We start from the raw sequence: 24,073 nt of genomic DNA, 5'->3' as shown, positions 1-24,073 counted from the left end.
TTTGGATTCCGGTGGGGACAAATGATGGACTTGAGAGAACTGCAGTGTATTTTTCTTACTTTCTTTCTTTGTATTTTCCTCAAGTAAATAGTTTGGTTGCAGATCACATTCAATGTATTACCATTCTACTCCTGCAGCTTGCTGTGCTACCTCAAGGTGAACAGTCCTACCACTGTATATAATACAGAACATATTCCCTTTGTCCATAACACCAGAGACGAGACTATTACAGTACTATTGAACCTAAGAGGCCTCGGTCACCCACGTCCAAGCAATGTTGCATGTGCATATACATGCATAAAGCTACACCATAAAAGTTCAAAGACATTTATTGCTCTTCTCGCATAGCCTGTGCTGCCTCCCTTTACACAGTCAAGCACATCCCTATCAGTATTCATATCCAACGCCGCAGTAAAATGAAGTCAGATCCTAATAGGCTCTGTGTGACTGTGGCACCTGTTGCCCTATTGGCTCAGCCTGCGGATTGATGTCTTCCCTTTGATGAAACAAGAGCTCATGTCTAGACTATACAATGGGCCCTGTCACCTTGCCTTTCTACTGCAACATATTTAAAGTGTGTAGGTCATTGAGCATCTACAATTTTTTTTGTCCTAGAAATGGATTGTGTGCCTATAGGTAGGTTTCCATACAGGAATAGCAATGTGTTTTAATGAGCCTGACTCCTCAGGGCAGTGGAATAAAAATCTCAATTTGGCGTTTGACACAGAATTAAAAATTTGACAGCCCATGCTCATTCAATGTATTGTCCCAGGGCAAGGAGAGAAAAGACCTGTTGAACGAAGACAGGTCAAAATACATTTGAATGATGCATTTTTGGTTCCTGTTTTGTCAAAGGTAGCTCAGGGGTTCTGCTGGCTGAGCCTTTCTTTGTCTTTCCTGTGCATTTGCTCATTTTCATGCATGGCATATGAGCTGAGATGTGTGCGAGCCTGGGCCGAGGGATTGAAGTAAGCTTTGTACAGAGGTTTTGCCTATAGTCCCCGTCCCCGCTACCCATGCCACTGCAACAATTCCCACATCCATTTGACTCACACAGAGTGGCAGATTTCTTTTGCCTTTCATGAGCTGTTGAAAGCTGCCGTCGCTTGCTTTAAATTTCTCGTCAGTTCAGCTAAGTGCATCTTCAAAGGCAGCAACTGGGCTGCCTGGTATGGGTGGGGTTTAGGTATATGAATGAAAGATCGAGAGAAGAAGAAGAACAAGAAAGAGAGAGAGAGAGACGGTAGAAAAACTGAGGGAAAGAGCGGATAGACGCACGTGGTAGCTTAGCTCCTATATATACACCCACTCACTTACACTGAAATCTGCACACCAGGGAAAGGTAGGCACACACTTACACACACTAATCCACACACATTCGTAGAGTTTTTCAACTTTAGGGTTAGGACCCGAACTGTGGCCCCTTTATAAGTGCATATGATCACAAGTCATTGTCTAGAACTGGTATATTATTTCGTGAATGTTTGATAAAAGAAATACATTTGCCAGATTGCTAAAGGAGGGGCCAATCTTTAGAAACAACACCTTGATTTCCTCAGAATATTTCATTGTGCCAACTCTTTCAGGGAAACATCTCGTTCCTCAGGGCATTGTATCTATTTAATCAATTTGAAGCTGTTCTTGAAAACAAGGCAGGCTATACCCAAATTAACATGACAACTCTTTTATCTGTATTATGAGAGTTAGAAATGAGGGTGTTTAGGAGCATGCACACACAAAAACTTAAGCACAGGTTTTCAAACACAGGCACACTTTCAAATGAGAGCACATCCACATGCTCGCTCAGAACAGCAGCAGCAACAACAACATGAAGAGCTTTTTGGCTTAGCCTTTAATTAGGCCGACACTAAGACACTGTAAGAGGCCAGCATGTTCCATCCCACTGCCCTCCAAATTCCCCCAGGCCCTCTCAACCTCACCCCAGGCAAATTCAGCTAAGCCTTGGCCACTGATCAGCATACACATCCGCACGCACTTTCACACAAGCTCACTTGTTACTCGCAGGCTCACATGCGCATGCAGATGTGTGCTGTCTCCTCGAACACGTGCTTGCTTGGTGTCTTTGTCTTGTCCTCAGTAAGACTGGCATACGCCCTCCTGCCTATCTCCAATCCATAAGTCCCGCTTAAGTATTCCGTTAATTACGGCTTTCAAGAAGTACCCTTTACCCCACATCTGTACCTTCCTCCCCCCTCTCATTGATTGCAACCCTTCTTGTTTATTTGTAGATAGTCTGCTTGGCAGTGGCCTTTTAAGCATCCATCCCTCCCCTTCCCTCCCCTCCCCTCCTCCTAAACCCATTCTCCCCCTTTTGATAAAGGATTGGAAACAGATAACAGAGGAGGTGGTGCAGGACCGACCTCTCCACGGCTTTGTGGCCAAATGACTGAAAGGAGATGGATTGTGGCTCGGCCGCCAAATTTTCCTCCCATGGCTTGTGTCACTGCTTTGTTTTGTCTCAGACTCAATGTCCTTGGCCCGGGGAGTAGAACTACCGGCAAGACTCGGTCAAGGTAGCTAGTCAATGATGGAGGAAGAGAAGTCGAGAAGAGAAGAATGGAAAAGAGAGGGTGGAGGTGAATTGAAGAGAGGGAGGGCATTAATTATAAGGTTGACATGTTCAATAGAGAGCTGAAGTCAAACCACCTGCCGGAGGGAATTGGAAAACAGCAACTACGGAGTACCATTCCAATATCAGAACCCAGTTGCAGTGATAAAGACTGTCTCAGGCAGAGAGTGGGCTATCTATCTAGTAATCTATCTTTGTGTGGGTTTGTCTGTGTGTGTTTGGGACAAAGACAAGGAGTGAAAGAGATTATTGTGCACATGTGCTTAAATAGTATTCATGCATTCAAACAGTCAATTTTTTTGCTTGATTGAATTGGATGGAACTACCAAATGAAAATGGAGGAAAGACTAATCCTGGCTGTATCTTGGTACTCTTGCCTTAATGACCTTACATTAAACAGTTTTGACAGTTTTGTCAGTGAAATGGTCAAACAACTCCCTTCCCTTATTCAGTTATTTCAGGGGAGATTGTGACCATATTTCACATTTGGTTGGATACTGAATAGGTGACAGTAATCTTAGGTGTTCACCTTGAGACTGTGATGATTGTATTGATCCGTGTTGCCATATTGAGGGTGTGTGTGAAGCATCCATGTTTTAGAATTTGTAGCTTCTTTGCTGCTATATCCATATTTAAGCATGTTCTGCTGTCGTGGCTAAAACTTTGTGTTCAATCAGAATCAGCTTTGTTGGCCAAACATGAACTTCTACAAGGAATTTGACTTTTTTTCAATTAATTCACACACTAATAGACAAACAGCGGTTTTGTGAGTTCAGTCAATTTTTTATTATTTTTTTCTATTAAATTGATTTGAACTCTAAGTTACCTGTATGAGTCCACCCTCTTCAATTCCCTGGATGACATCCAGGACAGAGGTCCTCCTATCTCTCTGGTTGTCCACCACAAGCGTATTGATTTTGCTGATATTGAGCTTCAGTTGATTGCACTATGTGACGAAGCTCTCTGTCAGTCCTCTGTACTCCTCTGTAAAAACAGTCCCAAAGTGAAGACGACATGTTTCTCACCAGAAATTATTCATTGGAATCATATATGTCAATAAAGTGATAGCACCCATTTCGCCAAAAAGTTCACTTAATACCTTTTGTTAAATTCCCTCACAGTCTTCACAACATATATTGTATAAATCTGGACAGACATGGATGTAAACTGCACCTTGACTGGTTGGCAGATCCATACAACCACGAGCCTCTAATTCCAGTTTTATATAATCTGTTACCAATCTGTCTGTGCTGTGTGTATGCTCAAGTGATTATACCGTGCATGAAATTACCCAACCTGTATATTTGCAGTGCTTATCTGACTTGTACAAACATTACTTTAATGACTTCTCATGATTGCCACTTGAAAGGCTGACTTATTGTTACCAGCACCCAAACTCAGCTCTAAGTCTCACTCAAAGTGAACTTGTCAAAGACCTTTACATGCAAACTCTCACCTCCCACTTCATGTGCCACAAGGCACTCAGCGGTGCACACAGGTGAAGCCCCACAGAGAGATGGATTCTCATACCCTTTGATAAATAGCCATTACCATCATGTGCTGATTGCTTCCATAAACAGACTGGTGGACTTTACATTGGACCCAGTGTAAAATAAAATAAGAGCTACCTGTCAAAGCCAATCATTTCATCAAGGTAGCCTTTGATGGCAGGGCTCAGCTCGTAAATTGGAGAGTTGTTTGGTGAGAAAAGTAGGCCCACAGTGAGCGCAGCTTTAAATGTTACTGTGGAATTGAAGCCCTTGGCTCAGAGGGATGCGGCTGAGTAAACTTCTGACAAGTACAAAGTTGATTGAGACATTTTTTTCTGTCTCACACTCCAGCCTGCATTTTGTATGTATTTTTTTCTGTGTGCGATAGAGAGAGAACAAGAGGCGTGGGAGGTGTATTGCGATGCATATTTAAGTATTTCACTTCACCATTAGTGGAGAGGTGCTGTTAATCAATGAGATGTAAAGGTGTTTGATGTAGGGAGGGTTCGAGACAACATCAGGTTTGTCACGGACATTGCTGGTTAGGGTTTGGAGTTGCTATGCCAACCACAGACACAGCTGGTCTAGCTTTGGAGAAGACAATGAAGCTGTGTCTCAGCAGACAATCATCAAATTCAGACAAAAGGAAGTCACTGAGCAAACAAAAAAGGTCATCAGGCATGCTTATTCACAGTTTGATTTTGATCTCAAAAACACTGGTCTGTATTGTCAGCTTGATTGTGTTGTTTGTTTTACCCTGCAAGGAAGAGCCATAACTGTGTATACCATTTTAGACTGAAGTAGTTCTCTATTTGATGTTGTCAATATCAAAGGGAAGATTAGCCCTGCTTCATATAAGACGCCAATTCCTTTTAGCATCTGTCCATCCAGCTCTCTAATCCATATTCTTCAAAGACAGGTGGGCATCTGAGACAGAGATTCTCAAGTTGTTTAATAAATAGAGTCTAGCTGTAATTGAAATACACAGCCAGCACGTCAGAAGAATGGATGATTTGACAGGGTTGACGTGGGAAAGTAAGGCTTACTCTCTCCTTCAGCTTGCAACATTTTGTTTGTAGCTGTCAGCTTCCATTTAAAACTGCAATTACTGTATGTGAAGAAAGACTATATGCAGAAGTGCTGCCTTCCTCATCACCTCCCACATTTTCAGACTTTTAGTGCCAGCCAGCTGAGGAGGAGGGAGGCGGAAAAGTTACGTTTTTTTAATCATCAATATTTGAAATGAACACCAGCTTTCCTCCGTCAAGCAAATACTGGAGCTGGTTGATTGGTGTGGCAAAGGTGGCAGCCAGTTTGACAGAAAGTCAATCCATCTTGACTCATTACATTCTGTACACAACTAGTCTGAGGCAAACAAACCGAACTAGCAAAATCCATTCGCTGCTGTGGTTTGTTGACATTTTGTGAAAAATAACTCTGCAACACTGTCTGGCTGACTGTAAGAGCATGTTCTTTATCCAGCCAGCATGTCTCAAAACAGGGTCAATCTATAGTAAAAAAAAAAACAGCTTATGTATACCTGTAAAGTACAAGATAGCTAAATTCTCAATTATCCAATAACCACTAAACACACAAATGGCCAGTTTTACTGCAATCCAAATAAACAGTATAGTATGTGGGATCTGCATGGATATTAAAAGTTGCAATGAGGAATTATCTTTTAAACAAAGTTATATTGTATATGTATCCTTGAGGTTGTAGAAACTTGATGAGCACATTTTCTTCCCCATAAAACATTTGGGAATCACATTTAGCATTGCCCCTCCTCAGTCCCTCATTGGCTGAATCAATACCAATAAAACTACATCATGGAATGTTTCACTGACAAAATGTGTGGACACTGGCTGTTTTGTGCAGTATCTTTAGGTTAACTTTTGATTTCACCCATTGGATGAGTAAAGCTTGTGGTTTTCCTTGTGACCTTGCAGTTGAAGTAATTTCTGCATTTGTTGACTTCATCAGTTGTAAAAGACAACACGCAAACAATTTTGTAATCCACTTTCTCCACTCCTTGGACCAAAAAAGACAAGTTTGTAAAAAGTTCAGAATGCGTAAATGTGACCAACTGGGGTTTGAGTCATAAAGGCCTTGGGATAAGATCAGAGGCTGAGGTTGCTGTGTTGTATTTGTGTATGAGGGCCTTTCAGTTATTGCAGAGAGAAGGGAGGAGAGACAGAGACAGACTGGGAGAGAGTGAGGACGAGAGGAGTTCTGGGCTCTCCGCGAAGCCTTGGCAAAGGCAGACAGGCTGCACTATCCTCTGGGGAAGATTCAATTATAAATGATGCTTCCACTCGGAGCCATCTTGGAATCCCTTATTCTTTAGGAGATCTTCTTCACCTAATCCTCAGCAGGGTTTGGTGTGGCCTGCCTCTGAAGTGATATGCCTCACACACATTGTGTGTCATGCATTATGAATGATGGGAAGGAGACACTCATGTCCTAATTTCGCTGAGAGCAGTGTGAATATCAACACTAGAGCTGACAGAATGCTAATTTTCTCCATAGAAGGGAGCAGGATTGAGTCAGGTTTTACAGAGCTTTAGTGTGCAACTGTCCCTATTTATTTACTATAAATACCACTATTTATTTGCAATCTCTATGTGTTTACGTCATCTCAAGCTGACTTGGCTCCACCTTTGCTGCCCATCTTTGTCTGTCTGTCTCTTCTCCTTTTACCGAGCATCCTTCTGCATCTCTCTGCCTCGTACCTTCTTTCCTTTCATCTCTCTGCAACGTCTCTCTCGCCTTTCTAAAAATTCTACTGGTGGCAGCGTGCAGCATTAAAGTCAGCAGACAGGTCTTCTTTGTAGCCTAGAGTACTGTGTGGATCTCAGCTGCAAACCCCCCCCCTCTCCCGCCTTCCTCCCCCAGCCTCTGAAATCCTCTTCAGACCCCCTTCCCTCTTCCTCATCCTCTTCTTTTTCCAACGAGAGAGAATAGGAGCTGACATCTCCAGAGAACCGAGAAAAAAATCATTTAAAGCCCTTCCTCTCTGTCCGCTTGCCGCTACAACAGAGGAGAGTGTCAGTAATGCAGCAGGAAGGGAGACAGAGAGGGGGGCGAAAGAGAGAAGAGGGCGGGAGGGTGAGACTTGCTATCCAAGTTTTGCAGTAATGAGGGGAGAGTTGTTATGGCTCACCTTCTGCTGTTCAAGTCTGTATGTGTGGGCATTTTCACTTCTGTGTACTCACATTTACGCCTTTGCAGTGTTACATGAAGCTGAAGTGAGGAAACATGACTGCTTCGTTAATGGGTGTCTGTGAGTCGATCTTCCTGTTCTTTGGTAGCGATCTGAGGATGATGTGACAGGCCTTTTCCTGTTGCTCTGTGGGGAAGGGGGGGGGGGGGGGGGGGTAGCTCTACACCACTTGACTCTCTCTCCATCTGTATTTCTCTATTCTCCATGTCTGTCCCTCTACCTCCTGCAAAAAGTGACTTCTCCGCCGCTCTCCCGTGTTTCCCCTCTCCACATCTCCCCACTTCTGCCTCAGCAGTGTGATACAGATGGCAAATCAAGCTGTTCATCATGAAAATATGTCAAGTATGTCCCCCGCCAATGAAGGGTGACAAAAAAGATAAGAACTTTTTGATTGAGCCATCTCACCGTGTGTTGCGTCGTTGGAAGTCATTGCACCTCAAGTGTTTTTGAGCACAATCCAATTACGTACACTAATGTGTTAATTTCAAGCTACGGGGAAGAATTAGCTGTTGCGGAAGACATACAATAAGTCTTTAACAGTTGGGTAGTTTAATACAAGTCAGTTAGTTTGGTCCCAGGAATAATACTCAGGCAAGTGCTTGTCATTTTTTCGCTCCCAACAGGAAAAGGGGTGATTTGGTGTAACCCATTGAAAAGTGTCAGGAAGTACCAGCCAATAGGGCCAGTAGGAGCTACATTTGGCCCCCCAGTGAGGGGGGGGGGACTTCGGTGACGTCACATAATTCCCAGTATTGCCCTCAAAACTTCAATCTGAGCTAAGGTCCAATTAATCAGAACATTTCAATACACTTGTGCAAGGTCTATAATATGTCTTACTATATTGTTATCGTACTACAGTAACCCAGTTTAAGTTTTCGCTTACCTAATAAACTGGCAACTGTATTGTATTGAGCAGGTTACACCATTACAGCTGAAATATGTTGATTAATTAGTGGGTCAATTGTCAAAAATTGCTCAGCGACTATTCATAATCTACATACAATTCATAAAATTGTATGACTGACGAAACAAGCCATTTGAAGTCATCTCCTTGGGCTATGAAAAATTAAGAGAGGCCTTCTGTTTTTGACTAAACAATTGAGAGAATAATTGGCAGATAATGAAAATTATGGCTGGTTGCAGCCCTATACACCAGTAAGTCCTTGTGCTCCCTGTCAGTGTTGGTTGTTTCCTGTCACCTGCACTCCCTCTGCACCAACAACTGGCTCCAACAAAACCGTCAGCACTAAATCTCACTGCAGCAGAGAGACCTTAGCTTCTCTTGGCATTGTTGGGCAACTGTAGCACAAATACAACCACTGTAGTATTTGACTGCTCAATCCCAGCGAATGGAGCTGCTGCCCAGCGGCTCAGACTTTATCATCCTGGCTTCGGGTGCTGCTTTTCAGCCAGAGCAGCAGCAGAGGCTGCCTGAGCCTCTGCCTCGCTTTGTTGCATTTGCTAGTGGGCTCTGGCTCATAAAGTTAAAATATGACTCTGACAAAATGTTATACAATACAAAGTAATCCATACAAGCCTCTGTATGCACTGTGTAGACTGGGAAATAACTTTCTAAGCTATAATCGACTGTGTTGTGTTTTCTGCCACCTTTTGACATTCATTTCAGTTTCTTTTAAGTTTACACATGAAAGCTTCCTTCCAGTAATCATACCCGCACTACAAATTACATACATATAAAGTTTAATCAGCCTGAAAACATTGGTATTTAAAATAGCTGTTTTGCTGAGGGCATTTCTTGGTGAGAACACATAAACAAATGTGTGTCTCAATTCCAGCTCTATATGTATTTTACGTTCATCAGTGTGTTTTCTGCACACATTTCATAATACTGTTCTGACTGCCTGCAAAATTCTTCCACTTCTCACTATATATGCTCCGTCCATTCTGTCTCTGCTTTTCCTCCATTTTTCTTCCACTTCTATTAGCCCTGGTTTTTGGCGCGTGAATCCATATAGTGTGATAATGCTACAGCTTATTATAACTGGGAAACAGACAGTGTAAATCATTCAAGGCTGGCTGTTTTCTTTACATAGCCATTCTTCACAACACACTGCCCTTCATCAATCATATTCTGCATTTTGTTCAGTGTCACAGATGAGAGATGGGACACGTGGCCGCCATTTTGGGTTCACAATGTAGAGACACATAGACACACACACGCACACGTACAATATATGATATAGAAATACATTCAAAGAGCAGCACACACACACACAGACGCCTATAGTATTTTTGTTATTTGCTGTAAACTTGTTTCTGTCAGCTGATTGGAGATAGAATGAAAGAGAGAGCGCTCAATCATCAGTTTCATCTTTCACTCTATCCCAGAGGGGAGAGGCAACAGTTGGAAGTATGAATTATAAAATGATAAGAGGTTGTAAAATGGAGATAAATCCCGGTGATTACACAGCTCAGTATCTCACAATTCGATTCCTCAGCCAATGATTTCTTATTGTAGTTGTATGAAGGACAGCAAGCCTAATAATTCCCAATGTATGAAGCACAGCAGGGGAAAGCATTGTGATGACAGAGTCCTTTTGAACGTGATTGAGGAGGCAATTACATTTTGCATCTTACTTTCAGGATTTTTTTTTTTTAAGGCTCCTCTTTCTTTTCCTCATTCTCCGATGGCTCAAAATTCGACCACATCAAACCATGTTTGTCTTCTTTTTCCATCCCCTGGGGTGCCAGCGCTGCAGAAAGCCCAAGAGATAACAAGGGGAAAGACATAAAAGCACATAAACAACACACACCAAGGAGAAAGGACAGGATGTGTGCGCGCGCCTTTGAATGTGTGTTCAGACTCATACGTGTCTATGCAGATGACTTTGAGCATGTGTGTGTGTGTGCATGCATACTTAAACAGAGAGTTAGTGTTTAGAGCATTTACCCACTGCAGTCCTGTGCCTCGTGGGTAGCTGGCAGTGGCACCTTTCTTTGTGGCCGCTCATACACACATTCACACACCTGTAAATGCACACACACACACACACAGCGCTTCATCCAACTTAACAAAAAAAAAAAAAAAAGACACTCTTGACCGCCGCCTCCCTGCAGTCTGTGCAGTTGAACAGACAGTACCACTCTTTTACTGTAGGTGCTTTACCAGCTGCCTCTAAACAGAAGGTTTTATCACAGCATGGTGTGAAGCCTGAATACAACCAATTACCCAGTTATAACAGCCTTGCGCCATGGCAGCTGTTCTCCTCTCTTTGCTCTCTTATAGATAGCATTGCTGCCTTGTACAGTTTAAATGTGAATGCAAAAGATAGACGAGTGAGTGCAAACGTGCTTGTAAATACATGTAAAATGTTTTGCATACATATGTTTTCCTCACTGTACACGAGTTAGACCAGTTGTTTGCTCTACCCAGAGTTTTCCCACAGGTCAACAGTATTGAAACTGATGACCTTTCATCATTTCTGGCTCTGCGTGAAAATATCATATCCTCCCTTTTTTCCCCCTTTTTTCTCTAGTTAGGTAATATCACGTGGGGGCTTGAAGGACAGGACATAGTTCTGTTCTGCAGACAGGTGTCCTGACCTTCTGTCTGCACTCCTACGCCTCAGGGGACCTCTGCGAAATAGAGGCCAAGGCTTTGACCTAGTCTCTCATCTACAGTTTGTCTCTAAATGGAGGCACACTGCAGATGCAATGAATCCCAACAGTGAAGACTAAGGCATTAGTACAATGCCCCTATTTCAAACCTATCACCTTAGATTTTTAAGGCCCGTGTGCAGGTATTTTATTTTATTGTTAGATATCAAAGGGCTATCAAAGAAAATGTGTGTTGGTCATTATGTCTTTCAGTGGGCTTCCGATCTGTCATCATCAATGGAGCACCCTTATGCTGCAATTAGATTTCAAATGGCCTCCCTCCAATACCCACTGGCCATGGCAAGATTGCATTATTCAAAGATGGAGATGAAAGTCCCCTCTGATCCACCAAAATAACATCTTGTGCAGTAATCTGTTTGTAGATTTGATTCCTTTGATGATATTTTCCCTGTAGTTGGCTTTTCACCAAGGCTTCATGGCTGTGAAAGGCATGTATGTTGGATGCTTCATTTCTGCTGTTTACTGGCAAAGCGTTTCAACCTTATAAACAACGATGGCAGTAAAGTGTCATCTCTGAAAGAAGGCCAAGAGTGACCACGACAGCAGTCTGGAAAGTCTGCAGTAATTACAAGAGAAAAAAGAGAGGGACAAGTGAATGGTCACAAAGCACCAAACTTTGAGAGAACTTTTTCAGCCATTTTCCAGAAAGCAAATGACAAATTGGACTGCTTTTACCTTGTTTGTGTTTGACTGGATCAGCATCCCAGAGGTTCTCTATTACACTGTTACCAAGCAAATCAAGGGGGGGCAGAGATGTATATCACTTCAATACACACTGTTACAGAGATCACTTTGCTTTAAATATTGTCTTAATGATGAACCAAGTTATTTTCCAGACAATGAATCCCATTCTTTTTTGATGCACTGTTGCACTTTTAATTACATGTGCATTTTAAAAGGGGTTTGCCAAAGTAGTAATGTGAGATCCTCTTGCAAATGTAGAGTAGACACTGCTGCAAAGCACTGAAAGCAATAGGCACGTGTTGAGTATTTTATTTTAATGAAGACCTTTTTTTTCATTTATGCATGCGTTTTTGGTGTGGCAAATTTTTCATACCAAATAAAAAAAACCTTGAAAAGACTGCTGTTTATTAACGGTTTTGGGGCCAGGTTATTGCCCAAGGAGGTGTTAGTTGAAGTAATTGAGAGTATGCATGCTAAATTTATGCCAGAAAAGTTAAAATATGCCATTGCTTACCCTTACTTTCAACTAATTAGTCTCCTTGCAAAATCGCTGAAATTTAATTATATTGGTGCTCCTTACATCCACACTTGAGTGGAAAAGCCCACTTGCTCTCTAATGAAGTTATTCATATGAAATTCTTGACCTTGGGAGTTAAGCTTAGCCGCCACAACACTACATTTCTTCGCGATTACTAACCATCCATACACTTCTTTTTCTCCTTTGAGATGAGTATCAGAAATGACTCCACACTTAATAGCTTTGCGCACAATGAATGCATGAATTGATATGCAGTGGACTTCCTCTCTGTGTGGAGATACAGCTGGCGCAGCCTGGGCCCAGCAGGTTGTTAAGGAAATGTGCCACATTCCGGCGATCTCGGGTTCTCTCTCTTCTCTGTACTTGCGCAGATAATCACCCACTTGTGTGATTGTATGTGAGAAGGCATCATGTCTTGAGTGCTTGTGTGTGTATGCACACGTGTTTACACACTTTTATCCTTGAGCATCATGATGTGCATTTGTGCCTCCGTCAGCCTGCCTGTGTGCGTGTGTGTGCGTCACTCTGTGTGTGTGTGTGTGTGTGTGTGGCTGCCTGTGTGTGTTTCATGCCGAACATTGTCTTCTTGAAACACTAAGCAAATCTCTTCAATGTGATAATTGGCTCCCCGGGGTGCTTGTATCTTTGCTGCTCATCATCGTCATTGCCTCCAGAAAAAAAGTGTGTGTTAGATGAGATAGGCGAAGTTTGCTCGTTTGCGGGGGAAACTGATCCCAAGTCTGCCCAAACCCTTTTTTTTACAAGAAGAAACTTTGAGGCAATGAGACAGTGGGGCCAGATCCGGTGCAACCTGGCTGCAGGCTGCTGTCTGCTGTCTTTATGGCAGCAGGGCCTGTTTTCATCCAGACGCAATACCATGGAGGAAATGAGCTATTTGAGGCAGGTGATACATGATGCAAACATCAGCTTCAATTGTTGCAATGTCATTGAGAGCAATAGAGAGATTTTATTATTTCTCTTCAGGAAATGAAATCTCAAATGGTGGCGTCTGTGTTAAACAAGCCATGTGCAGTTATTAGTTACAAGAAGTGAAGCAGTTGTTTGAGGCTGGGATGCTTCACTTGTTTAGATATTTTTCATGTCACACAGACAACCTTAGTTGGTGGTTTGCATTGCTGCCACCCGCGGTGTGTAAAATGCCGACCTGTTTGTGTGCCTGAAGGCAAATAGAGACACTCATCTGGTCGATGGAGTCTCTCCCCCTCTCTTACTCCCTCTCATCCATATGTTCTTGCAGTCTCCAGGGTGTTATGGACCACAGAGCAGATTGTTGGCCGCTTCATAGGGGAAACAGTGAGACAGCTGGGCACCCATCACAAGGCCAAACAGATGTTCAGGTGACTTGGAGAGGAAGTGAATGGAAAGGAGAGGAACGGCTGGGGGGAGCTGGGAAAGGGGGGCTGAGGGGGAGAGGTGATGTGGCTGAAAGGGATGCAGAGGGATGACGGCAGAAAAAATGGCTTAATACATTGATGCAAGAACTCAGAGACTTCATCAGCAATCCCCTACCAGCCTCTGAGGTGGGCCAAATGCTTTCCACTATCCTTAGGCCAAAGGAGTCTGTTTCTTCTCTCATATTGATTCACCCACCAGTCTATCTGCTGTAGGTTTAATGCCTTTGATCTCTTGATTATCTTTGACTAAATGTGAACGGGATGGCTCAACAGCTCAAGGATGCAGCGCTTTAATTCTGATGCACCTCAGGGAACATTCAGACGTTGGAATTGAGTCCGACCCTGCAACCAAATAATGGAACTTTTCACTTTTTTTTCCTCCACGTGATGAGAAAAACTGGAAATCCACAAACAACTTTCACAGATTGTGTGGCTCAAGGCCAAGCCTGATCCAATCAGAGCCTCTAATCTGACATAAATCTGCATAGTGGCTGAAAATTTAATTCTGGTGAGCCTTTCTACCCCCACTGCTACTGAGGCCTTTTTTTCTACACTGCATTTGTCAAATTAAACCCGACGAAGGTTCTTCGATTTTTTTTTTTTTCCCCCTTCTCTCCTTTCTTGCACTAGCCTTTGTTCTTTGGTTGCAGGTCTCATATATAATACATGAGGATTGGGAGACTTATCCGGTTCTGGCCATACTGGCTGTTATTCCCTGGAAAGAGGCTATATTTAAGAGCTGGATAGGTCATAGATGGCACCAGGGGAGCTGCTGACTTCTACCCAAAAGGTGGTGGTGGCTGAATACCATTAAATACCTAAAATAGAACTCAACACAATTACATGGTAGCAGTGGCAAAGCAGGTGTGACGGAATTCCGGTAGATTCAGCCCTTAATGGAGGTAGTTTTGTCGGAAAAGTGTCTTGTTCGTGACAACACTGTGCTCCCTAGTGTCTTGTATGTACATCACTGAACTAAATTTTACCTTATCTCTCTTTATCTGCCCATTTTCTCTCCTCAAACAAAACTAATTGCTTCTTTTTTTTGCATCTTGTGTTTCCACAGCTGGCACCACATATATCTTTGGTAAAGGTGGGGGTTTGATCACATACACGTGGCCCAATAATGAGAGGCCAAGCACACGGACGGACCGGCTGGCAGTGGGCTTTAGCACTACCATCAAAGACGGCATCCTTGTCCGCATAGACAGCGCCCCGCGTCTGGGTGACTACATCATGCTCCACATCGTAAGTACTAATGTTGTTCATTTAGAATTCAGCATTATTTAATAGCTTGATACCACATTCACTCTAATGAAGTCCATTATTTAATTAGGTTGAGGCCAAACATCTGGTTCAAGCTAATTATGAGCTGTTTCTTAGCCATTGCACTGCCTATAAATTACAATAGATAAGTCTTTTTTGGCATATGCACACACATGTTTCTATTTTTACGACCACAGGCATTCCTGGCCAAGGTAATGACCGCAAACAAATCTCTGAATCATTCCTCAAGGTTTTCTTGTTGCTGTCTTCAGGCCAAATTCAGTCCATCATGCACGAACTGAATTATACAAATGGTGCAGATCCATAAAAGTAAAAAAGATAACTTGCTTCCCTACTCTCTGCCCACCATTTTCTTCCAGAATAACCCTACTTCTCCGCCATTCAAACTGACTCCCAGCATGAATAATGAATGCGACTCTCCATACATATGCAGTGTGTTCCCACATGTTGGAGTTACATGATAGCAACGGGGGGCTGCGAGTTGGAATTCTTGGCCAGTCGACTGTGCATCCATGCAGCATCTTAATAATCTCACATTGTGACCTTGTGTTCGACTCTTTTACATAAGTACTAAGTATTCACATAATCATCAACAGCATCTAGATGAGCGCAGAGCGTCAAGTTGGTGCAATGGAGATAACGTAGAAGCGATGGTGGTTGGGTGGGAGAGAGAGAGAGAGAGTTGCTGCTGACGCTGTTCGAAAAAAGATGTGATGATGAGGAGGAGCTACAGTTGCTAAAGCAGATTGAAAGTCTTTTTCTTCTTAAAGAGCTCCCCTCATCTCCTGAGTGCTGGCCATGTGGTGCAGAAAAGCAGCCATCTGCTCTGCAAGATGAAGGCCAACAACAAGCAGTTTGGAGCTGCTTTACAGCATAGAGAGATAAAGTGAATCTGTGTGTGCGTGTGTTTTCATGTGTGTGCATAGGTGACAGAGGAAGTGGAATGGCATGTATAGAGAGAAAATGATAAAGATGTACAGTAGCTTGTAAGGGAAACGCCTCCCTGCATCCCTAACCAACTGAGTAATTGCAGGAACCCCTAAAGGAAGGAAAAGGAATGCAGTTTTAATTCTGCTTTTTAGATATCACAGCACTGCTAGCCAAGCAGAGTATCTCTTATAATTTGGCTGCGAGTCGTTGGGCGGTGAATGTCTTCATTCCTCCCGTCTCGTGGCGCTAATGAATTTATTAATAGAAAAAAGCAACTGGAGATTTCGCCAAATTCATTTAGAGAAGCAGCATGTTCTGAACACGGTGTAGTTTTTTTGTGCTGCGTGGGTAACATTGCACTGCAAATATTTCAAATGATTTATTGACAGCCAAGGGTGTACAAACAAAGTGGGCTCCATTTAATATTAACACTGATTGTACCCTCAAACTGAACCATTTTTGGCAAAAATCACGCCACTCCAAGGCTCTCTTTTCCCACAATTACACTGTTATTGAGCCTAACCCAAATGAAGAAAGCTGCTCTTTTTGCCACAGGTGAACTTCAATAATTAATCAGGCCTTGAGTGAATATTTAGCTTTGCGACTGGTGGATTCAGTTACATCCTGAGGAAAATAAACCACTGCTTGACCTCACTTCTAATGTTTGTTGTTGGTATCTGGATAATATTCATTCATTTTCCTGACATTAAAACTATGTTAAGCTTCGATTCTGTAGTTATAGGAAGCCTGGATCTCTGTAAAGGTTACCACAATATGGGTATTGTCTAATTTGCAGCTAAAACAACTTTGCTGTCTCTACAAGTTTTATGTTTGGTAGAAATGCTATTAAATTAGCAGGTATTCTAAACCTCACTGAAATGTCATTAGATAATAGCTCTTAATGATAGATGTCAGGTCTTTTCTCTCAGCGTTTTGCTTTCAGTAATGAATCAGGAGGAAAAGGTTAAAGACAATACACCTGTTCATTCTGGGTATATGTCTAACAAAAGGTCCCATCAAGCCCAGGGCCATAACCTTAGCCTTTGCAATTATTAGGTCTCTACCTGATAAGCACCACACTAAAGTCTAGATACATTAGACACACTAAAACGTGTTTGATAGCTGAGTACATGGCATGGTAGAGTCAACAGTAGGGAAATAAGTTCTGTAGTTCTATTGCAGTTGCAGACAGTTATACTGACTGTTCTTTTTCAACAAAACTTCACCATAAGAACATGAAAGTCTTTGACTGGCCTTGACTTTGATTTAAGTATTTCACGCTTGCCGTTTAAAACGGGCATACAGGGCATTTTCTTAAACATGCAGAGCCCAGAGCACAGAGAGAAACAGACATTTTGAGGCAAGACCTAATCAGTGACTCCCTTCTTAGTCTCCCTCTCTCTTTTGCTTTCTTCATTATCTCCTCTCCCTCCTCTCTGTGATTAGCTTACGGCTTGTTTGGCAATCATGAATTAAAATGCTGATTGTAGTGTTTACATTTTAACTGCTAAGAACAACTGCATGCTTGGTTTGAAATCTGAGGGGCAATTTGGGGTAATTTGCCGAGGTGAGCGCAACATTTTGCCATTGCTGGTGTTTCATTTGCGAGTTTATTTGATTTCTGAGTCCTAATGCAGAGTGTAAAAAACAGACGGGGATCCTTGTCAGGTGACATCTTGTGTTTCATGTTGCATATATAGTGAAAGATAATCTGAATCTAACGGTAAGAGATAAAACCCAAAAGCTGTTTAGAAGACAAATATCAAAGCCATTTGTATCACAGGTGACTTTTTAGTGTAAGATGAGTGAAAAAGGGGGCTTGTGGCAATGCTGCAATGACAAGCTGAGTGTGTGTGTGTGTGTGCGTGTGTGTGTGTGTGCGTGTGTGTGTGTGTGTGTGTGTGTGTGTGTGTGTGTGTGTGTGTGCGCGTGCGTGCGTGTGTCTTGGGTAATCTTCACCTGCAGTCATGTGCCGTCCCTGGTGAGAGACTGTGTGAGTCACGACCGGCACATCTAGCCCACGGCTTAGAGTCTTTCTGTCATGGATTTAAGCTTATACACACACACACACACACACACACACATACAATTTAACATGTACAACCCCAACCAACACACACACACATACAAATCCTCAGAATCTCATCTTTACTGCATCACTTTTTTAGTAATTAGATAAGCAGACACCACAAACAGACATGACAGGACACGTAAGGACATATGCTGCTTTAAAGATATTGATGTAACCTTATTACAGTGATAAATCTGCTGGAGATTGTAAATTATTTATTAAAGGTTGGAGTTTCATTGTCATCTTGATATGAAAGAAAATCAGCTCCTTAAATTTCTTTAACAACACAACCTTGTTACAGGGGTATCATAAATTTTAATCGCTGACGGTAAAGTCTGAAAGTAAAATGTGAAGATAAATAAATGACCAATGTTACTACTCTCCAGGATGCTCCGGTGAGCCCAGATGAACTCACTTCTGCAGGGATTTCATAGATGACAAGTTGGAGTCAGGCGATGCTAAAACTCAAGATGCTCCATCAAGTTTCATGTCTGACAGCTCTTTTGGTTTCCAATTAAGAGAGAAAATCACAGCAAGGCAGCTGACAAGATAAAGGCTCTGTGCGTTTTGCAAAAACGTTCTCTAACAGGTAACTAAAAATATGCCTGCACTCCATACAAAGTCATTACAGTGAAAACTCCAATTACTAGTTTATGGATAAATGTGACATTTAAGTTCTTACAAACTGAGATGCTTTTGTTTGAACTATAAAACATTTCTTCTTTTAATATCAAGTTTATTGCTTTTAACATATCAGGCTGAACGGGGAGTAATTTTTATTTGAAGTTATGCTAGGAAGGTTTTAAAAGGCCTTAAATTTCACTCAGAAATCCAATTTTTACAGTGTGCACGTAAAAACAAAAATAAATAAATCACTTCTTTTAGTGATAATAGTAATGGGTTTCAAAAAAAAAACCTTCCCAAATGGATGCACAGATGCTCCAGATGTCACACACACATATTTCTCGTCTGATCTCACCCAGCACATGTAAAACATATTCACTCTTCTCATTTCCGTCCCTGGAGATATTTTAAATCTTCGCCCCCTCTCAAGAACATACACTGACAACCCATCTGACTCATGTTTTCTAATGGAGCGACACCACACGAAATTCCATTACCCACTTGAGTTTTCCCTTCATGCTAATTCACGTGGAGGAAAAGGTGCGGCTACTGGATAATTGAAAACCCTCATGGAGACACTCAGACACAAGTTGTGGAGTGGGATTAATGGCTGTGGACGGTGAATGCTGTATATATATATATATATATGCATCCATTTTCCATCATCCTTACATACGTTGCATGCAATCATACACTAAAACATGGATACTGTGGTGAATTAATGCAGGAGAACAGATGTATATTCAGTTCTTTACTCACTCCTGTGTTCTCCCGCCCATCCATCAGCTTCCTCTCTGTCTGTGTGTTTATGTCTAACATTGTCTGTTTCCCCATCTACCTCCCTCCCTCCCTCCCCTTCTCTCCCTCTGACAGACCTAATATAAAATGTTTGATGTGTACCTGTGTGCATCAGCGCGTATATGGCCAGCAATGTATTGCTTCTATCAAGTTAGCCTACCTCGGCAGGGAAAGATAGATATTATCGCAGTTATGGCTCATGGCCTCTGATAACATTACAGCTTCTTATTTGAGTTTGTATTTCCTTACCTCCCACATTTGATTCCCCCCACAGAAATAAAGAGCTGGAAAAATATACCTTGCAGCTGTTTTCACAACTAGTTGCATGCAGCACATGCAGTCAGCATTATTGTGACTTTGCTGATAAATAAGTATTTCTCTGAAGCTGAACAGCAGAGTCATTTCTGTCTCCACTGCTTTATTATTCAGATTTTCCTGGTGATACAGCAGGCTGTGTTATTTCACCTTAGGAGTGTTCACCTAAATGTTATCATTACACGAATATTATTGGCACTAGCACATTTTGCTTCTTATGAGGTCAATATTTAATACCAGATTATTGGCAGTATAACTTCCCTGGGGGTGACACTGTTGACATAATGACTTTTCACAGCAGGCTGAGCTTAGCTGACACACAAGCCACCAGATGGTGAGTGAACATGTGTGTGTGAGGTAAACCCTCACATGCTACAGTAGGTACTTCCATTAGAGTCTGTGAAGCACTATGTGATCATAATTTATGTTTGTTTTTATGTGGGATTTCAAGGTTGCATCTGTTAAGTCTTTTCATGAATGTTGTGGATATCCTCTACAATTTAGTGCAGTTCCGTTTTTTAGATTGTTTATCTAAAGGCAGTTAAACATCATTAAAAATCAGATTCTGTTGCTCTTAATCATTGGTAGCGAATGTTTGTGCACTCATGGACGGATTAGCCTGTGCAGGACCCCATGTGACATGTTTGCATGTCACAGTAGTGAAAGCTCAGGTGTAAATAATACATTAATGCAGCTGAATTCCATTTAGCTGCTTCTGTTTCAGGGTCATGGTATTGTGCGTGCTGTCTCACTGTCATGGCTTACTTGGACACTTGAATAGAACAAAACCATTGTCATTGTCATTAGTAATACCTGTGTTTTTCCTACTATCAAAAGTCAAAATGTCTGCTTTGAATCCTTTTCATGTGAGCTAAAATGAGGCCTGGGATTGTTGCAGCATTAAAACATGAGTCGGTGGCCTGAAGTAAATTAATGGAACTGATTACCGAAAGTGAATTTTATAATGACACAGGAACATCTGCTCGATACCGGATTCGCTTAATTAGGTGAGTTTTATCCATCTCTAAATCCTATGATGGATTCGTGCTACCTGGCCTCCAGCTTTGTGTGTATTTTATGGCAATTTTAAAGTAATTTTTGGATTCCTCATGTGAACATAGAATTACCTAAAACAATAATGATCCTAAAAGCCAGATTCTGACACAGCACCCAAGACAAGGCCACAAGATTAGCTAATAATGTAGGACCAGTAAATCTGCAAAACAAATTTGCTACCACCAACTGATATGATAGTGAACCTGGGACTTAAAGCATCCTTGTAGAGTCTAGGGCCTCCGGGCAGTTGTCTAGTTTGCTTGGTTGTGTGAAATCTCTTTGGTGTTGTTATTATAAAAACATGGACCTTATCCAGCACCTTGATGGTGCTGTTGTAAGAATGAGATTGGGATGTTGTGTTTTTTCGGTCTTTAGAAAAGATGGTCATAAAGTCTTGGGACTTTGGGAAACGTCTGCTCTCAGAGAAATTAATGAAATCTCTCTAGCAGAAGGGTGTTGAAAAGGAAAAGCGATAGTTCTCGTATTGTCTTTGATGTTCGTGAGTTGACACAGAATAATCAAGAGTTTGGTGCATGTGGTCATTAATAGTTAACACCTTTGACAGGCACCTTCACTTTAACAGAAAACACAGAGAAAGATGCATAGCCACACTTAAATGCACATTACACCAAAAGCCTTTCCTGCATCTCGTATTTTCTCAAACAGCGTATGCATGGTTACACAAAACATATGTAACATAAGCACTCACTCTTTATTTCTCCCTCTCTGGCTCCCATACACACCCGCCTACACTCTCACTTATTCTCTCACTCTCCGCTAGGGCCATGTATATAAACACACACAAATATAAGACACCCACACACACACACACACATCTCCACAGGCAACAAATTCTCACACCACGATATACTAACACTGACACTCCAAACATGATACAAGGGCTCTTCTGGGACACAGGCCTGTCAATCATCCATGTCAACCAAAGGCACTTCAGGGGGAACAGTTTATGTAGCAAGACCCTCTGACACACACACACACACACACACACATCGCCCTCATACCCCGGTTCAAGAGAGCAACAGCAAGTAATAACCGCTCAAGTTGGACAAACAGAGCGACATTATTACAATGTACCCATGTGGTCTGTGGCCTTAGCCCGGGCCTCCGCGATTTATATTTCATGGATTAATATGAAAAATTCAATGAGAAACAACAAACACTGCGCCTCCTTCTCCCTACTTTGCTCTCTGACAGCCACCCCTCTGGGGGATGCTCGTGTTTTCACAGCTTCATGGTAGGACATGAATCCCATTCTCACAGTGATGAAGACACAGAAGGAGAAGATGAAAGAGACAGAGTAGAGCATCGTGTACACCCAAAAGTAGAACAAATACATGAGGCTGAATGAAAACGAGAAAGAGGGGGAAAAAAGACTATGAGGAGGTGGGAGGAAAGGAGTTGGGGAGCGAGATATAGAGATGTGGGTATTTTATAATTCAGAGCAGGATCAGAGACAAACTTGGCTCAGATAGGTCTCAGCACATTGGCTGTGAATTCCAAATTATGTGTTGCCATTCTCACTCTAACGCCACCTCTCTCCCCCACCACTCGCTACCAGCTTTCTCCCACTTATCTCTCTCTTCTTCTTATCTCTCTCTTTCTTTTTCTGCTACAGTGCCACAGCACTATTGTTTTCATACTAAAGGCTAGATTGGGTGCTGGTATCAGGTCAGCCGGATTCAGCTGCAGTGCGAAAAAATGTCTCTACTAAAGCCTTGTAGAGGTAATACTCACAGAGGTGAGGCCAGAGTGTGGACATTGTAGTGGTGGCCATTTTAGTTTTTTTAATCCAATCTCTACTCTGTCACTAAACTATTTATTTGTTATGTCATCAGAAATGTGAGATTAGCCCTAATCAGTGTTTGGCAAGTTGGTGGAAAAAATAATTACTGCTTGCTGCTGCACACACCAATGGCATCATCTGTATTTAACACAGAAAATATAATTTAAGATATTTATTGACCATTGATAACTAGATTAGCCCCTATATTTGCACACAGTCCTCGCAGTGAAGCTGTGAGATTCACACACGCTCCAACTCTGTTTTTTTGGTATGCTAGCAAAGTCATTATTGTTGAAAGGAATATGCTGGCATTTTGGAAAATATTCCTATTCACGTCTTTGCTTAGAATTACAAGTGAAGCTATACCACCCTCAGCCAACAGCCGGTTATTTTAGCATAGACTAGAAACAGTTTTTTCCAAAGGTAACAAAATCTCTGACAAATTGTGTTTTAACGGGTTGTCGGCTAGGTCTTTGTAGGGTGCAGTGATTTCTGCAACTCGCTGACAGGAAGTATCCCCAAGCCTCTTCCCACCACCTGCAGCCACTGCACCGAGCCAACACACCCCACACAAGCCCACTTATTTAATGCACTTGATACCATTTAGCTCAGGAAGCAAGCAAGTCAACCTCCCTCAAATGTCACAATGGAGGAATACTGCAATCGATGTAATTATTGAATTTCATAACGTAAGTCAGGGAGGTATTCCGTCACGATGGAGAGGTAGTACTGCCCAGCACTGGTGCTAACAGCACATAACTCAGTCTTTAAGTAGCTGCACTTTCTCCGATGGAGACAGATGTTCTCTGAGATCAAAGCGCCTCACTTCACTCAGCAGCGGCGTCATTTTCCACTATTTACTGTTCTTCAGAAGCTACGCTATGTGTGCTTGAGTGATGAGCGGGACAGCTTGTGACGAGCACCTAATGAAAGATCAGAGGGATTTGGAATCGATTGAGGTGTATCTCACACACAAGGCTAGGTGCCATCTCAGCTCCAAAGACACTCCTAAATCCTCCCGCAAGGCTCGATGCTACCCCGTTACAGCCACTCTGTGCTGTCTCCCACCTGAGCCGCCACAGGACAAAGAGACAGATAGAAAGACAGAGACGCAGTGCGAGGGAGGGGGGAGTAAAACCAAATAAAAGAAAGAGATTCACATTTTAGCAAATTGACTCCCTTTCGGATTATCGACAAGAAGAGGGTGGGGGGGGATGATGAATTGCAGGCCTGCTCAAGTGATAAACGTCAACATTAGAAAATAAATCTAGCGGAAAGAAGGCAAAAAAAAAATCTTCTGCCTTCAATATCACTGACGGTGTGGCAGATTGGCTCACAAACACACACGTACATACACATACAGTACGTACACACTGCAAATATATTCATGGAGGATTAAGCAAGAAGTTGTCTTTTTTTCTCTCTCTTGCTGATAAAGAAAGAGGGGGGGGGGATCAAATTTGAGTGCAAAGCTCCTTCACAGATGGAGTGAAAATGTGAAAGTGAGTACCTGTGCATTTTACCGAGTGCAAGTTTGTATTTATTTAATCCTCCCATTATTGAGTCTCACCATGACAAAGCTCTATTGACAAGGAGACAAAAAAGACTA

General features: G+C 42.2%; 1 protein-coding gene across 1 annotated transcript in view; it reads left to right on the top strand.

Annotated features, from left to right (window-relative positions):
* The window catches only part of LOC139217463 (neurexin-3b), a 254,786-nt gene that overhangs the window by 174,610 nt on the left and 56,103 nt on the right, over positions 1 to 24,073 (top strand). The window contains exon 19 of the mRNA XM_070848766.1: positions 14,646 to 14,827. Coding sequence (XP_070704867.1) covers positions 14,646 to 14,827 — 182 coding nt within the window. The remainder of the gene's footprint in view (positions 1 to 14,645; positions 14,828 to 24,073) is intronic.

Source organism: Pempheris klunzingeri, chromosome 18 (genome assembly GCF_042242105.1).
Source record: "Pempheris klunzingeri isolate RE-2024b chromosome 18, fPemKlu1.hap1, whole genome shotgun sequence".
Taxonomy (NCBI): Eukaryota; Metazoa; Chordata; class Actinopteri; order Acropomatiformes; family Pempheridae; genus Pempheris; species Pempheris klunzingeri.
The sequence above is the reverse complement of the archived record's forward strand: the minus strand, read 5'-3'. Positions and strand labels throughout refer to the sequence as shown.